The 17,208-nt window shown below is 39.7% G+C and overlaps 1 protein-coding gene across 1 annotated transcript in view; it reads right to left on the bottom strand.

The window, feature by feature from the left end:
* The window catches only part of med30 (mediator complex subunit 30), a 37,036-nt gene that overhangs the window by 1,279 nt on the left and 18,549 nt on the right, over window positions 1-17,208 (bottom strand). Inside the window, exon 5 of the mRNA XM_081377258.1 lies at window positions 16,510-16,617. Within this exon, the coding sequence (XP_081233384.1) occupies window positions 16,510-16,617 (108 nt within the window). The remainder of the gene's footprint in view (window positions 1-16,509; window positions 16,618-17,208) is intronic.

Raw genomic sequence — 17,208 nt, 5'->3', positions numbered from 1 at the left:
AAGTTTTTGAAATGTTCAGTGCATGTGTGTGTGAGGTAAAATGACACGAGCTCTTGAAGCTCCGCCCCCTGCGCCGGGAGCAGCAGCTCATTTGCATTTAAAGGAACAGACACAAAACTGTGTTTTTGCTCACCCTCAAAAAGTGACGACTTTAACATGCTATATAAAAATATCTGTGGGGTATTTTGAGCTAGAACTTCACACACACACTCTGGGGACATCAGAGACTGATTTTACATCTTGTGAAAAGGGCATTATACCACCCCTTTAAATGATTCATTGAACGAACAGACTCAGAAGAGTCATTTGCTCGTGAATCAGATTGGTTGTCAAATCAATCAAACATATCCCACTTATTTTGCAACGTGCAAGTGAGAGATTGAGACTTCGGTTCAAGAGATGTAAATAACTAGAAGAGTAAAGAGCAGTGAAACTATTATGATTACATGATGATATTAAGATAAAATAGCAAGTTTGCATTATAAAGCAGCAAAACAGGCAAAGCAAGTCGATAAAGTCGAGACGTTTGGCTGTGTTTCGACCCAACAGAAATGTGTTTCAAGATCTTTGAGTGTAGTGTTGAGCTGGACACACACAGCAGAAACACGACAGATTCTCTGGCCAAAAGCAGCTTGTTAAAGAGGGAAATGTCACTCACTGACTCTCTTTCTAACAGTGCTGGAGAATAATGCGCTTCATCCATCCCTGGTCGTGTAATAGCGCAGGAACTGTTTACTCGGCACACTTTACCCCCTTAAACATAAGCAGTGCTCTAGATGCTGTAGCGGAGAACGAGTGTTATTGCTGACCGTCTGGATCCCGATATAGCCGCAGTCTACACGTCTGAAATGAATAGCCCACTTCCACTGGGACAATGCAGCATGTCGCTAAGCATTCATCATCTCCAGCTTGTTCTATTGTGGGAATATCTCGTGACTTCAGCTTGTTTTAGTGGAAACACGGTCCCCTGATCGCTATCCAATAGAGCGCCGGCTGAAACCTGAGATTCATGAAGCCTGTGACTCGCCACAGCTGGGATTGCGTTGAGTTACCCTGATGAAAACTGGAGGAATTATTCCAGCGTGGCTTCCTGAATCCTTCCCACAAACAATCCCGAAAGCTCTGGAGGAAAAGCATCTGATCTGTGTGTATAACACTGAGATATACAGTGATGCACGTGTTTAATATGTCACATGAGCTGACATGGTGTTTCAAGCAGTGCGACATCATGCTATACTCAACATCATTACAATTATTTTACACATATACAGTGCAATGCATAAGTTTAGACACCCATGCTAAAGTTGACTAAAAAGAGGAATAAAAAATCATCTTTTGGAAATTGAACTTAATGCCTTAATTTAAAAAATTAGGAAAAATCCAACCTTTAAGGACACCAATTTTCTTTGTGAATGAATAATGTATCGTAAATAAATAAATGTTCTTCCTTAAAATACAGGGTGCATAAGTGAGTACACCCCTATGTTAAATTCCCATAGAGGCAGGCAGATTTTTATTTTTAAGTATTTATTTTTATTTTTTTTAGGATACTATGCATCCTGATAAAGTTCCCTTGGCCTCTGGAATTAAAATAGCCCCACATCATCACATAGCCTTCACTTCACTTATGCATTGCACTGTATATATATATATATTTCTTTTTTTTTTTCATAATTTCTCATAATTTCAAATATATTTGCAGGTTTCAATTTGTTTCTTTTTTATGCTGCAGGGAAATTTAATTGTACTGCAAATTCACTCGATAAAAAAGGAAATAGTTTCAGCCACAGCATAAAATATACACTTTAATTATATAAATATTATATAACATTTTTAATATATATATATATATATATATATATATAAAAAACTTAATTGACTGTGTAACAAAAGTCTCTCCAAACAACCTTTAATAAGGTAAATTACAGCTTTTCAATTTAATTTAACATTGACACTCTTGCTCACCAAGGCTGCATTTATTTTATAAAAAATACAGTAATATTGTAAAATATAATTACAATTTAACAAATAAACAGTAAAGTGTAATTTATTCCTGTGATCAAAGCTGAATGTTCAGCATCATTACTCCAGTCTTCAGTGTCACATGATCCTTCAGAAATCATGAATAATATGATGATTTGATGATCAAGAAATATTCATTATTATTATCAATGTTGAAGACAGTGCTGCGTAATATTTTTGTGGAAACCATCGTACATTTTATTTCTCAGGATTCTCTGATGAATAGAAAGTTCAAAACAACTGCATTTATTTGAAGAAAAAAAAAAACATTTTCTAAACTTATAAATATCTTTCCTGTAATTTTTAATCAATTTAATGCATCCTCAGAATTGCAGAATACAAGTATTAATAAAATATTTTTGAATGGTAATCTATAGTCTAGATATCTATAAAAAGTGATACCAAAATAAAGTTATAGAGGTTTAAAGTTTATGAAAACGATTTATTATTTAAAAAATTATTTTATATAAAATATATATTTTATGAAACATGTTGAACCCTAAACCCGCTAGAAAATCAAAACCATAATTCTAAACAAGGTTGATATCTCAAAAAATTAGCTTTAAGTAAGATTTAGTTGCGCACACACACACACACACACACACACACACACACACACACACACACACACACACACACACACACACACACACACACACACACACACACACACACACACACACACACACACACACTTTCTATTACATACATACAAACCACACTCTGACCTCCAAACCAAACACCCACATATTTAAAGCTGCATAATGCATCTAATTTGCTCTATAATATGCAGAAGCAGAAAAAAAGGAATAAAGTATTTTATAGCGAGTATTTGCTTTATAGGCCAAACCTGAGAAAATGGCTCCATCTGGTAAAAAATGGTAGATAAAGTTTAATTTTGAAGCCTTGCCAACAGAAGGAAAGCCTATTAACAAAGATGGCATAATGTTATAGTGAAATGGCCCTGGGATTAAATATTGCCGTTTTAATGGGTTTCAATGAGTTCGTGTTTGTCCAAAAGGCGCTGAGAGGAACTATTGTGTAGATTTATTAAACGAAATGAGGGTGAAATAGTAAAATTATAATAAAAAAATACACACCCGTGCCTAAATTTATGCAGTTGGAATTAACACCAAATAATTGATCCAAAAAACTAAACTGAAAAAGACAAAAATGACTTCAAAAATGTGTTCTGGACTCAATTTGAAAGAACACTTTATGCCAAAAAGGTTCATTTAAGGAGAAATGTCTTAAAGTATTGCATAATACTTTCACGTTTAATGGGCCATTTCATTTTTTTTCTACTGATAAAGTATGTTCATGAGCTGTTTAATTCATAAAATGTCATTAAAATTAAAAATGAATTAAAACAAAATCAATTAAAGTGAAATGAATGCATAAAATGGAAACCTCTAAAGTTCTATATATGAAGTGCTTTAGTATGTACTTGTTTTCTGACTATTAAAGGACTGCTTGAAATAAAATAAATGTTAACTGAAATATAATTTTTTTTAACACGTATTTCTCTTTTCAGAGAATTAATAAAAATATATAGACATATTTTACACAAAAAAACATAAAAATGACAAAAACTAATTTTTAAAACTTTAACAGAAATTAAAATGAAAATGAAAAATCTAAAAATAAAAACTATAATAATATCACAAAAATAACAGATTTACGCATGTCATTGCAAAGCATTTACAGTGAAAGTCAATGGAGCCCAAAAAAACATCGGACTCCATTAATTTTCATTCTATGGACAAAAAAAAAATTATTAAAATGTCTTCTTTTGTGTTCCATGAGGGTGAGTAAATAACATAATTTTCCTTTTGGGGTGAACTATCCCTTTAACAATGCTATAATGAACAATAGTGTGTCACACTTGCGGTCTATAAACACAAGCTTTTGCAGAAGAGAGAAACCTGTTGCACACATGCCGTCTGGTTTCACCGGATTCTTCCCTCGTCGAGATCAAAGCATCCGCCCTGATAATGTGAGGGAAGAGTGTCTGATCAAACGTGGACTTATTAAACTCAGGTTTGCTGGAATGTGCTGTTTCACACAGTTTTGAGTGACAGCTGGAGGTGTGTAAGAACCACAGCATCCGAACCTGAGAAGCACAAATGAGTCTCTGAGGTAAGTTCACACGAGAGTGACTGAGAACTGCTTTAATGCATGTTTATTAGAGAACCATTAAACAGTTAAGAAACACTTTTTCAGGTCTTCATTTTAAAAGCTGTGAACCTCGGCTGATAATCCGCCTTCGTGTCTCTCGAATCGCTTCAGTTATTCTAGTATTCTCAGGTGACGTCAACATCTCTAACGCAAACATGGAGCTCTGCTTATTTATTTCAGGACTCGGGAAACCTCAACCTTTAGCTTTAAACTGGACATTCTGGCATCATGAGTTTCACAATCTGTGTTTCTGGATGATCATATGATCCCTGTGCAGAATAAGATGATTAGTAATTATGAAAATCTCAAAGCTGCTCTTTTTTCATAGAGGTCAGTTGCAGTTTTTATTGGTTTCTAATATATATATATATATATCAGATAAGACTACCACTTTCAGTGATTTTGACAAACTAAATGTTTTTTTAGTTTTTTTTTCATGTCATGAAAGTGAGAAAGGACTGACTGTTAAATTTAATAAAAAAATTATATAAAATAATGGGGGAAAAAATGTAATTAAAAATTAAATTAAATATCTTAAAATAATGAAAAATAAAATTATAAAAATAGAATAAAAAATAGAATAAAAATAGAATAAAAATAAAACAATATAAAATAATGAAAAAAAAAAATATTACAATAAAATAATGAAAAAAAAAATAAAAAATATTACAATAAAATAATGAAAAAAATAAAAATAGACTAAAAATAAAACAATATAAAATAATGAAACAATAGAATAAAATAAATAAATAAAAATAAATGTAAAAAAAATAATAACATGAAATAATAAAAATAATAAATAAAGAATGAATGAACGAACACAACTCAAAGAGAGAGTGTTCAGTGAGTTAGCGCTGACTCTCGCCTGTCGTCTCCTGCAGAGTAAATGATGTGGACAGTGTGTTTTGGCATTAATGCCGTCGCTGAACATCCAAAAACTGAACTCGCTTCATCAGCACTTTATTCTGATCAAAGCTGAAGCCAGATGGCCCTGTGTAAGTGTGTGCGTGCGTGTGTGTGTGTGTGTGTGTGTGTTACACGAGAAGACTGCTGATGGCAAGAATGCAGTAAATGATGAGTGACTGCACAACTTCAACAAGAACCTTCAGACATGATGACGAGACAGCAGAGCCTCTGAAAGGCGGCTCAAAAATGCAACTTTTTTCCATTTTCTGAAGACAAATCTTCAGTTCAAGTCACTTACACTGCATGCTGTGTGTGCAGGATCCTCCAACACTTTCCAAAGGGACCAAGAACCCCATAATGCACAGAGAGACGGAGGGATAAGACTAGAGCCGATCATACACACACTAAGTAAGTACATGTAGTTGGTTAATATTACTCAGTGCTTAAATATATAATTACACTGAAATGCTGACAAATGTATTGCCGGCCGTCTCCATTGATCTCCAGTGTTTTACAGTCTCTCAACACCAGATATTGATTTAGCTGGCTATTGTTCCTCAGTTTACAGTGCTTGTATCAAACGTTCATGACCATTCCCTGCCCACTCCATCTGAGATCATAAACACACACACACACACACACACACACACACACACACACACACACTCACACTCACACACACTCACACACACACACACTCACGCACACACACACTCACGCACACACACACTCACGCACACACACACACACACACACACACACACACACACACACGTGGGCCGTCTGCTGAATTAACATAAACCGATCTACTTGCAAATGATCTCCTTTCCTCTCTCAAACGCTCATTATTTTGGTTCCACTAGAGCACTTCATAAACAAGAACCTAAACTCAATTAAACACACGATGTTCGGGTTGAGAAGTTCATCAGATCTTCAAAGAGAGGTTTGGGTTTTGGGATAAACAGTGTGTTGTGTGACTGGGACCAGTGGGAGTGGAGGCAGGATTGATGGAGAAACGAAGCAGACGCTGGAGGAGGGAGGAGAAAGAAAAGAGAGAGAGAGAGGGGGGGAGAGAGAGAGAGAGAGAGGGAGAGAGAGAGAGAGAGAGAGAGAGAGAGAGGGGGAGAGAGAGAGAGAGAGAGGGAGAGAGAGGGAGAGAGAGAGTGAGAGAGTGAGAGAGAGAGAGAGAGAGAGAGAGAGAGAGAGAGAGAGAGAGAGAGAGAGAAAGAAAGAAAGAAAGAAAGAAAGAAAGAAAGAAAGAAAGAAAGAAAGAAAGAAAGAAAGAAAGAAAGAAAGAAAGAAAAAAGGAAGGAAGGAAGGAAGGAAGAAAGAAAGAAAGAAAAAAGGAAGGAAGGAAGGAAGGAAGGAAGGAAGGAAGGAAGGAAAGAAAGAAAGAAAGAAAGAAAGAAAGAAAGAAAGAAAGAAAGAAAGAAAGAAAGAAAGAAAGAAAGAAAGAAAGAAAGAAAGAAAAAGGAAGGAAGGAAGGAAGGAAGGAAGGAAGGAAGGAAGGAAGGAAGGAAGGAAGGAAGGAAGGAAGGAAGGAAGGAAGGAAGGAAGGAAAAAGAAAGGAAGGAAGGAAGGAAGGAAGGAAGGAAGGAAAAAGAAAGGAAAGAAGGAAGGAAGGAAAACGAAAGAAAGAAAGAAAGAAAGAAAGAAAGAAAGAAAGAAAGAAAGAAAGAAAGAAAGAAAGAAAGAAAGAAAGAAAGAAAGAAAGAAAGAAAGAAAGAAAAAGGAAGGAAGGAAGGAAGGAAGGAAGGAAGGAAGGAAGGAAGGAAGGAAGGAAGGAAAAAGAAAGGAAGGAAAGAAGGAAGGAAGGAAAAAGAAAGAAAGGAAGGAGGGAAAAAGGAAGGAAGGAAGGAAGGAAGGAAAAAGAAAGAAAGAAAGAAAGAAAGAAAGAAAGAAAGAAAGAAAGAAAGAAAGAAAGAAAGAAAGAAAGAAAGAAAGAAAGAAAGAAAAAGAAAGAAAGAAAGAAAGAAAAAAGAAGGAAGAAAGGAAGGAAGGAAAACGAAAGAAAGGAAGGAGGGAAAAAGGAAGGAAGGAAGGAAGGAAGGAAAAAGAAAGAAAGAAAGAAAGAAAGAAAGAAAGAAAGAAAGAAAGAAAGAAAGAAAGAAAGAAAGAAAGAAAGAAAGAAAGAAAGAAAAAAGAAGGAAGAAAGGAAGGAAGGAAAACGAAAGGAAGGAAGGAGGGAACAAGAAAGAAAGAATGAAAGAAAGAAAGAAAGAAAGAAAGAAAGAAAGAAAGAAAGAAAGAAAGAAAGAAAGAAAGAAAGAAAGAAAGAAAAGAAAGAAAGAAAGAAAGGAAAAAGGAAGGAAGGAAAAAGGAAGGAAGGAAGGAAGGAAGGAAGGAAGGAAGGAAGGAAGGAAGGAAGGAAGGAAAAAGAAAGGAAAGAAGGAAGGAAGGAAGGAAGGAAGGAAGGAAGGAAGGAAGGAAGGAAGGAAGGAAGGAAGGAAGGAAAAAGAAAGGAAAGAAGGAAGGAAGGAAGGAAGGAAGGAAGGAAGGAAGGAAGGAAGGAAGGAAGGAAGGAAGGAAGGAAGGAAGGAAGGAAGGAAGGAAGAAGGAAGGAAGGAACAATGAAAGAAGGGATTGTGTGAAAGAAGGTCATTCTGTCAGGCTTTTCCGCATCCGGATGTTCCAGACAGGAGAAACGGGAGATGAGCAACAGAAATCTGACGCAGTGATTCCAGTTTAGAGCCGAGAGTGAGCGAGATGTAACTCTTATGGGGAAAAGAGGAAAACTCGGGATCTGGCCGAGGAATCACATTCCCTCACAGGTAATGGGCCAGGAGGAGCACAAACACAAGAGGAGTCGGAGCGGAGTCGGATCATATTTGAGCAGTTATGGAAGATGATTCTGTATAATCTGATACAGTGAAGAGCTTTTAGTAACAGAAGAGGCTCTCTCTGGCTCTCTGAAGACAACATGAGGGAGAGAGACTGAGGACCTCAGAACTATGAGGAAATAATCCTCTTTTCCTAATGTTTTCCTGTTCGAGTTATTACTGTAAACCAAAACTCAAACTAAAACCATAAGAACATTTTCTGTACTTGAAGTAACGTTAGCTGAAATAAAAATATACACTACCGTTCAAAAGTTTGGGGTCAGTGAGATTTTTAATGTTTTTAAAGAAGTCTCTTCTGCTCACCAAGGCTGCATTTATTTGATTAAAAATACAAACAAAAACAGTAATAATGTGAAATATTATTACTATGTAAATCAGCTGTTTTCTATGTGAATATACAGTAAAGTGTAATTTATTCCTGTGATCAAAGCTGAATGTTCAACATCATTACTCCAGTCTTCAGTGTCACATGATCCTTCAGAAATCACTCTAATATGAGGATTTGATGATCAAGAAACACTTATGATTATTATTATCAGTGTTGAAAACAGTTTTTTACATTTTTATCTCATGATGCTTTGATGAATATAAAGTTCAAAAGAACAGCATTTATCTGAAATCTAAAGCTTTTGTAACATTAAACACTACCGGTCAATAGTTTGGGGTCAGTAAGAATTATAATTTTATTTTTGGGAGAAAGAAAAAATAAATCAATACTTTTATTCATCGAGGATGAGTTAAACTGATCAAAAGTTACAGTAAAGACATTTATAATCTCAGAAAATATAATATTTTAAATAAATGCTGTTCTTTTGAACTGTCTATTCATCAGAGAATTGTACACAACAGTTTTCAACTCTGATAATAATCATAAATGTTTCTTGATCATCAAATCCTCATATTAGAGTGATTTCTGAAGGATCATGTGACACTGAAGACTGGAGTAATGATGATGAACATTCAGCTTTGATCACAGGAATACATTACACTTTACTGTATATTCACATAGAAAACAGCTGAATTACATTATAATAATATTTCTCAAAATTTTACTGTATTTACTGTATTTTTCATGTAAAAAAAAATGAAGAATGAAGAAAAAAAAACAATATGAAATCTCACCGACCCCAAACTTTTGAAGAGTAGTGCAGACATATATAAAAACCACTAAAAATGTCAAAAACATTGTAAAAATAACTCAAATGAAAATACGAATAAAACCATAATAGTATCTCACAACACACTAACATTAGACTGAGACCCTGAGTGGCTTTAATTTGTTGTTTAAATGTTAACACAACCATTGCATGAATAACTAATCTAATTACTCGTGCACTGGTGCAAAGCACCAATAGGAGAACAAACAGCACCTGAAGAGCGACGAACCGCTGATAGATGTTTTCCAGTTTGTACATGTCACCTTTCCCAAAGCATGCTGGGATTCCTCTCTGACCCCACGAGCACCAATTATAACTTGCGCTAATGGAGGACATATGAATGACTAATCATGTGGAGAACTGAGTGTGTGTGTGTGTGTGTGTGTGTGTGTGTGTGTGTGTGTGTGTGTGTGTGTGTGTGTGTGTGTGTGTGTGTAAGAGTGAGTGAGTAAGTGAGTGAGAGAGAGAGAGAGAGAGAGAGAGAGAGTGTGTGTGTGGGTGTATGTGTGAGAGTGAGTGAGTGAGTGAGTGAGTGAGTGAGTGAGTGAGTGAGTGAGTGAGTGAGTGAGTGAGTGAGTGTGTGTGTGTGTGTGTGTGTGTGTGTTTATGTGTGTGTGTGTGTGTGTGTGTGTGTGTGTGTGAGTGTGTGTGTGTGTGTGTGTGTGTGTGTGTGTGAGTGTGTGTGTGTGTGTGTGTGTGTGTGTGTGTGAGTGAGTGAGTGAGTGAGTGAGTGTATATGTATGTGTGAGAGAGTGTGTGTGTGTGTGTGTGTGTGTGTGAGTGAGTGAGTGAGTGAGTGAGTGAGTGAGTGAGTGAGTGAGTGAGTGAGTGAGTGAGTCAGTGAGTGAGTGAGTGTGTGAGTGAGTGTGTGTGTGTGTGTGTGTAAGAGTGAGTGAGTAAGTGAGTGAGAGAGAGAGAGAGAGAGTGTGTGTGTGTGGGTGTATGTGTGTGAGAGTGAGTGAGTGAGTGAGTGAGTGAGTGAGTGAGTGAGTGAGTGAGTGTGTGTGTGTGTGTGTGTGTGTGTGTGTGTGTGTGTGTGTGTGTGTGTGTGTGTGTGTGTGAGTGAGTGAGTGAGTGAGTGAGTGAGTGAGTGAGTGAGTGAGTGAGTGAGTGAGTGAGTGAGTGAGTGAGTGTGAGTGTGTGTGAGTGTGTGAGTGTGTGTGTGTGTGTGTGTGTGTGTGTGTGAGTGAGTGAGTGAGTGAGTGTGTGTGTGTGTGTGTGTGTGTGTGTGTGTGTGTGTGTGTGTGTGTGTGTGTGTGTGTACAGGGAGGACTGTCTCCTCTGAACCCGCCTCATTACAGTTGCAGCGTGTGTTTATCAAAGCACGGCTACACACACACACACACACCCTCGGCTCCGGCTCAGAGATAACAGTAAACGCTGTACCGCTGTTGATTACGCTCACGGTCTCTGCCTTCTGAGAGGCCTATTCGAAAACACAAACATTCTCCTCACATTTCTCACTTTCTCATTTGAATAAAGAGGACAGACGGGGTAATTAACAGGGTATTAAAAAAAAACATCGAAAAGGGGGGCGAGCGAGGAAGAAAGAGTGCAAGGAGAGGGGGAAAAGAGAGTGGTGGAGAATAAATGAGAGCAGCCGTCTCTCCAAGGCCTTCTTAATGGGCTGTGACAGGAATATATTAACAGTGAGAGAAGTGTTCAATCAAAGCTCCGGCCCGGATGAGCTGACAGCGCCTCGACTACAGCGGACCTCTGGATGGCCTCACACATCTGAGGGCCCTCAGGGGCCCGGGACTTTCACAGCAGAGCATTATAGAGTCAAGAAGAGGGGAGAGATGACAGGCTTGCTGTAAATTATGCTCTAGAGTCAAACGATGCATATTTCAGGCCAGCGTTTGTTTACTTCTCTTGCGCCTTTGTTTCCACTCTAAATTGCACTGGAATTTCGGTGAGACTAAAATCCGCATTCAATTAAGGGCTGCTTACTACAACTGGAAAGGACCTGTTTAGATTTACATGTTAAATTTTCTTTCTTTAGTGTGTAATGTTGCTGTTCGAGCAGGAAAAAGCTCCAGTTCTTCTCTATATCAGTGTCAGTGTTTCTGAACTCCTGAAACGCCTCCATTGTAGTCTCGAGATTCTTCAGGGAACGAACACGTCACAATATTCCTCATTATAATAATTCATACGCAGAATAAAGGGGCGGGGCCTGGTTGAGTTAGTTAGTAGTGTGTTGAAACCAAGCGGCAATCTACCGGTCTCTCTCTTGAATCTAACACTGAAGTGACTTAAACTGCAGTTCATCGACTGGCCACTAGAGACCGGCTGCAGAAGAGAGTCAATCCCATAGACCCACATGTTAAAATGCCCAACTTTAGAAAGAAAAAAAATATGTTTACAGCCTGGTACAAAAAGTGGTTTTGGTCTATATAGCTAATTTTGCACTTCATGACAACTGTGAGGGGGGTGAATTTTTTTATAACTCATCCATTTAAATTATATTAAACCTTAAAGTTCTGCATAATTAAGGGCGTGGCCACTTGAGTGACAGGTGGATTGCCACTGCTGTCACTACTAGCAGTTTGTCTGCTGTCTGTTAGCGTAATCCGCCCCTTTGCCGATTTTCTGTTATCCAGGAATGACGCGCGGTGACGTGTTACCAAGATGGCGACGGCCGGCTCCGCCCACTTTGGGCTTCAAAAATGCTCTTAAGAAACCAAGAAACCGTCACGGACATTTTTTTTACAGTCTATGGTTGAAACTGGCGGTTATGGGAAGGGGCGGGACATTTCCCAAACATGCTCAAAGCACTCGACCATTCACAACACACTGCTCCAGCCGACCAATCAGAGCACAGTGTGCTTTTCAGGAGGAGAGGCTTCATAGAGACAGGAACTAAACAGAGCGTTACTGACAGACTGGGAAGAGAGGAGCCGCAACAATGGAGAATATGAGGAAAATAATCAACATTCAAGCAGGAAAACCTGTTCTAGTAGAGCCTGAACACAACATCAAGACCTTGTAAAAAGAACCTCTTTAATAATCACTCTAATTCTATGAAAATAGTCTATTTCTAATAGAAAATATCCTCACCACAACCATAACGATAACAACACAGAGGAACGACACGTTTGAATTACTTTCAGGGCCATTTTTTTGTTCCAGCTGATGAATGATAAAAACATCAGAGTTTAAAGAGCTTGAGCACTTAAAGTGGCAGACGACGTAACTGCATTATGTGCTTATAATAAACAGAATATTGCCGTGTTTTGATGTGGATGTTAATATCCTAATAGTTCTTGTTGTGAACAGTCCTACAGTACACCAGGGAGATTTGAAAAACGAAGGAAAGCAAAGCCAATATTGTTATGCTGCTAATGAAAGGTACAATAAAACTCTCCAGAACACATACAAGATGTGCGAAGACAGATCGGTCGCGGTGATGAAGGCCGCTCGAGATTGCAAGTCCATTATTCAGCCTGGACTCTGACAAACAGCAATTACCCCAATCGACAGATAACGAGAGCAGGGCAATCATTCAGTGACGGAACGTCCCATAAAGCAGCGGGACATTACCATACTCGCGCTATACATCTCTCCACAACTTCACCAACTTGTTGGAGCTCCAACAGTGATAAAGGATTCACTAAATCAAGCCTGAGCTCCATTGGCAAAGCAAATGACGGCACTCAATCAGCAAGACAATGGCATGACTCTATTAAAATGCGCAACCTAGCCCACAATGGGATGAGTCAGACAGCCCGGTCTCCATTATGATTCAACAAACTGACCTGAGTGCTAATTTTCAATCATCCATACATGGTCTCATTACTTTCATGCATGTGGCCGTTTGTTCGTTCAAGCTGATGTCTATCTGCCTGTTCATCCATCAGTCCATTCATTACTGTACCGTTCTTTCTCTGCATTCATCTGTCTATCCGTCCTTCCATCATCCTTTATACCACGTTTATATAAATCATGTGCACAAGCATAAAAATAATCCATCAATTTATCCATTGGTCCAAGCATTCCCAAACTGATGTTTAATTACTCTCCGCCTGCTACAGAAGCCACGCCCCAAACTCTCCGTCTGCTACAGTAGCCACGCCCCAAACTCAGTAACCACGCCCCAAACTCTACATCTGCTACAGTAGCCACGCCCCAAACTCAGTAACCATGCCCCAAACTCTCTGTCTGCTACAGTAGCCACGCCCCAAACTCAGCAGCCATGCCTCAAACTCTCCATCTGCTACAGTAGCCACGCCCCAAATTCTCTGCCTGCTACAGAATCCACGCCCCAAACTCTCCATCTGCTACAGAAGCCATGCCCCAAACAAAGTAACCACGCCCAAACTCTGTCTGCTACAGAAGCCACGCCCCAAACTCTGTCTGCTACAGAAGCCAGGCCCCAAACGCTCAGTCTGCTACAGAAGCCACGCCCCAAACGCTCAGTCTGCTACAGAAGCCATGCCCCAAACTCAGTAACCACGCCCAAACTCTGTCTGCTACAGAAGCCACGCCCCAAACTCTGTCTGCTACCGAAGCCACGCCCCAAACTCTCTGCCTGCTACAGAAGCCACGCCCCAAACGCTCCGTCTGCTACAGAAGCCATGCCCCAAATTTAGTAACCACGCCTCAAACTCTCCATCTGCTACAGAAGCCACGCCCCAAACTCTCCGCCTGATACAGAAGCCATGCCCCGAACTCAGTAACCACGCCCCAAACTCTCCATCTGCTACAGAAGCCACGCCCCAAACTCTCTATCTGCTACAGAAGCCAAGCCCCAAACTCTCCATCTGCTACAGAAGCCACGCCCCAAACTCTCCATCTGCTACAGAAGCCACGCCCCAAACTCTCCATCTGCTACAGAAGCCATGCCCCAAACTCAGTAACCACGCCCCAAACTCTCCATCTGCTACAGAAGCCACGCCCCAAACTCTACATCTGCTAAAGTAGCCATGCCCCAAACTCAGTAACCACGCCCCAAACTCTCCATCTGCTACAGAAGCCACGCCCCAAACTCTACATCTGCTACAGTAGCCATGCCCCAAACTCTCCGTCTGCTACAGAAGCCATGCCCCAAACTCAGTAACCACGCCCCAAACTCTCCATCTGCTACAGAAGCCACGCCCCAAACTCTACATCTGCTACAGAAGCCATGCCCCAAACTCAGTAACCACGCCCCAAACTCTCCATCTGCTACAGAAGCCACGCCCCAAACTCTACATCTGCTACAGTAGCCATGCCCCAAACTCTCCGTCTGCTACAGAAGCCACGCCCCAAACTATCTGTCTGCTACAGAAGCCACGCCCCAAACTATCTGTCTGCTACAGAAGCCACGCCCCAAACTCTCCATCTGCTACAGAAGCCACGCCCCAAACTCTCTGTCTGCTACAGAAGCCACGCCCCAAACTCTCTGTCTGCTACAGAAGCCACGCCCCAAACTCTACATCTGCTACAGAAGCCATGCCCCAAACTCAGTAACCACGCCCCAAACTCTCCATCTGCTACAGAAGCCACGCCCCAAACTCTACATCTGCTACAGTAGCCATGCCCCAAACTCTCCGTCTGCTACAGAAGCCACGCCGCAGACTCTCCATCTGCTACAGAAGCCACGCCCCAAACTCTCCATCTGCTATAGAAGCCACGCCCCAAACTATCTGTCTGCTACAGAAGCCACGCCCCAAACTCTCCATCTGCTACAGAAGCCACGCCCCAAACTCTCTGTCTGCTACAGAAGCCACGCCCCAAACTCTCTGTCTGCTACAGAAGCCACGCCCCAAACTCTCCATCTGCTACAGAAGCCACGCCCCAAACTCTCCATCTGCAACAGAAGCCACGCCCCAAACTCAGTAACCACGCCCCAAACTCTCCATCTGCCACAGAAGCCATGCCCCAAATTCAGTAACCACGCCCCAAACTCTACATCTGCTACAGTAGCCACGCCCCAAACTCTCCGTCTGCTACAGTAACCACTCCCCAAACTCTTCGTCTGCTACAGTAGCCACGCCCCAAACTCTCCGTCTGCTACAGTAGCCACGCCCCAAACTCAGTAACCACGCCCCAAACTCTCCGTCTGCTACAGTAGCCACGCCCCAAACTGAGTAGCCACGCCAATAAACTCTCTGTCTGCTTGGGTGAAGAGAATATATTAAAATAAATCAAAAATAATAAAAATAAAACACTTCCTAAAAAAAGCTGAATATTTTATCTGTTTACTTTCATGTCCTGTGACCATCAGAGAAGAACATGTAAATGCTGCGCAGGCAGATGCTGGAGAGCTGAAACACATCTGCGCTCCACATTCTGACGCAACCTTGACCTCCCCTGAGTTTGTCAACCTTTATTCCCCCAACATGGTTTCCTCATCCAGCGTGTTATTTGCAGCTGGCTATTTGGCCGGCGAAAACCTCCAGGGCCCTCGTCGCATGAGCATTTCCGCGCCGACTGCCTTTCATGAGCACGCTGCAGTTTTTAATAAGGCCGACTCAATGGCAGAGAGGAGAGCAGAAAAAACACTGCCCTGTTAGGGCCAGATCATTTAGCTTTTACTGCAAAAAAGTCATAAAATCCTTGGCAGAGAGTCATCAGGTTGGTTTTCAAATACTATGGCTTCTTTATTTTGCAGATATATCATTGCATTCCATGTTAAAGGACACTATAAACATGGATTCTGAAGGAGATCTCTTCAGGAGATCACGTCTTGATGGAAATAAAGTTGGGATGTTATTTCCATCAAAAGGTGCATACATTTTTGGTCAAGATCCTGTATTGACAATGCAAGAGTCCAGAACTCTGTAAAGTCTTCTCCAGCACATGCCAACAACTTTATATATGGATAACACTTAATTTTACAGTGTCCTTGTTACGTATGTCACATGTACTTACCATAGTAATACCAGTAAATTATGCATAATTACATGCAACTAACCCTCAACCTAATCCTAACCCTACCCTAACCCTATAGTAAGTACATGTAGTTGCTTAATATTACTCAGTACTTAAATATATAATTACACTGTAACAATGACTCCTTAAAATAAAGGGTTACACTTTATTTTAATGTGTCATTGTTACAGTGTAATTATATAATAAAGGGTTACACTTTATTTTAAGGTGTCATTGTTACAGTGTAATTATATATTTAAGTACTGAGTAATATTAAGCAACTACATGTACTTACTATAGGGTTAGGGTAGGGTTAGGATTTGGTTGAGGGTTAGTTGCATGTAATTATGCATTATTTACTGTTATTACTATGGTAAGTACATGTAACATATGTAACAAGGACACTGTAAAATAAAGTGTTACCAAATAAAGTGTAACCCAAACATATTACATGATACAAACATAAAAATGACTGCAATAATGATCCAATCATAGACTCTTAAGCATTTGCATATATAAATCCAAAGCATCTGTCAAAAATGAGCTTTTCTAACCTTATTAACTTCCAGTACTTCTCTCCTCTCCTCGCTGGATGCACGCGTTTGATTGGCCATTCGGTCGTCCAGTTTAGAGCTGTCATCCTCTACATAGGGGATAAGTTGCTAAAACAGAAAGCCAGAATAAAATTACCACATATCAGCCGCAGACAATATAAAACAAGCAAACCCATTTCACGCTCTAATCGTTCTACAAAAAAAGAATCAGTCAATGAAAAAAAAAAAAAAAATGAAAAAAAAAAACTTCTAGTAAATGTTGTCATAAAATACACAGATATTTTTAAATTGCAGTAAATGGTGAAAGATGCTTTTTGGGTCGGGATGGTGTAGTTACAGGAATATACCAGCAGGGGCAAACCAGCTAAAACACAGACCCCAAAAGTCTGGAGAAGTTTAACTATTATTTTATTTGATGTTTCATGCTCAACTGAAGAAGAATGAGGCACCTTTGAATCTCACTATACGAGACTGCAATCTGATGCCTTCCTGAAGAAACATCTTGTATTAAAAATGAATGAAAAAGATATGATGGTATTTGTGGACTGAAACATGAATTTTGTTTCTGATTTTGAAAGCTGGGCTGTTATCCAAAGCTACATGAAGAATAATATGAAGGACAAAAGCCACAGTTTGAATATGATTTCGTATAAACATTTACTGTGGTGACCCACTGTCTAAACAACACGAGAGCTTAAT

The sequence above is a fragment of the Scardinius erythrophthalmus genome, assembly GCF_964197995.2.
Source record: "Scardinius erythrophthalmus genome assembly, chromosome: 10".
Taxonomy (NCBI): Eukaryota; Metazoa; Chordata; class Actinopteri; order Cypriniformes; family Leuciscidae; genus Scardinius; species Scardinius erythrophthalmus.
Note: the sequence above shows the minus strand (reverse complement) of the source record. Positions and strands in the feature narration are given on the sequence as shown.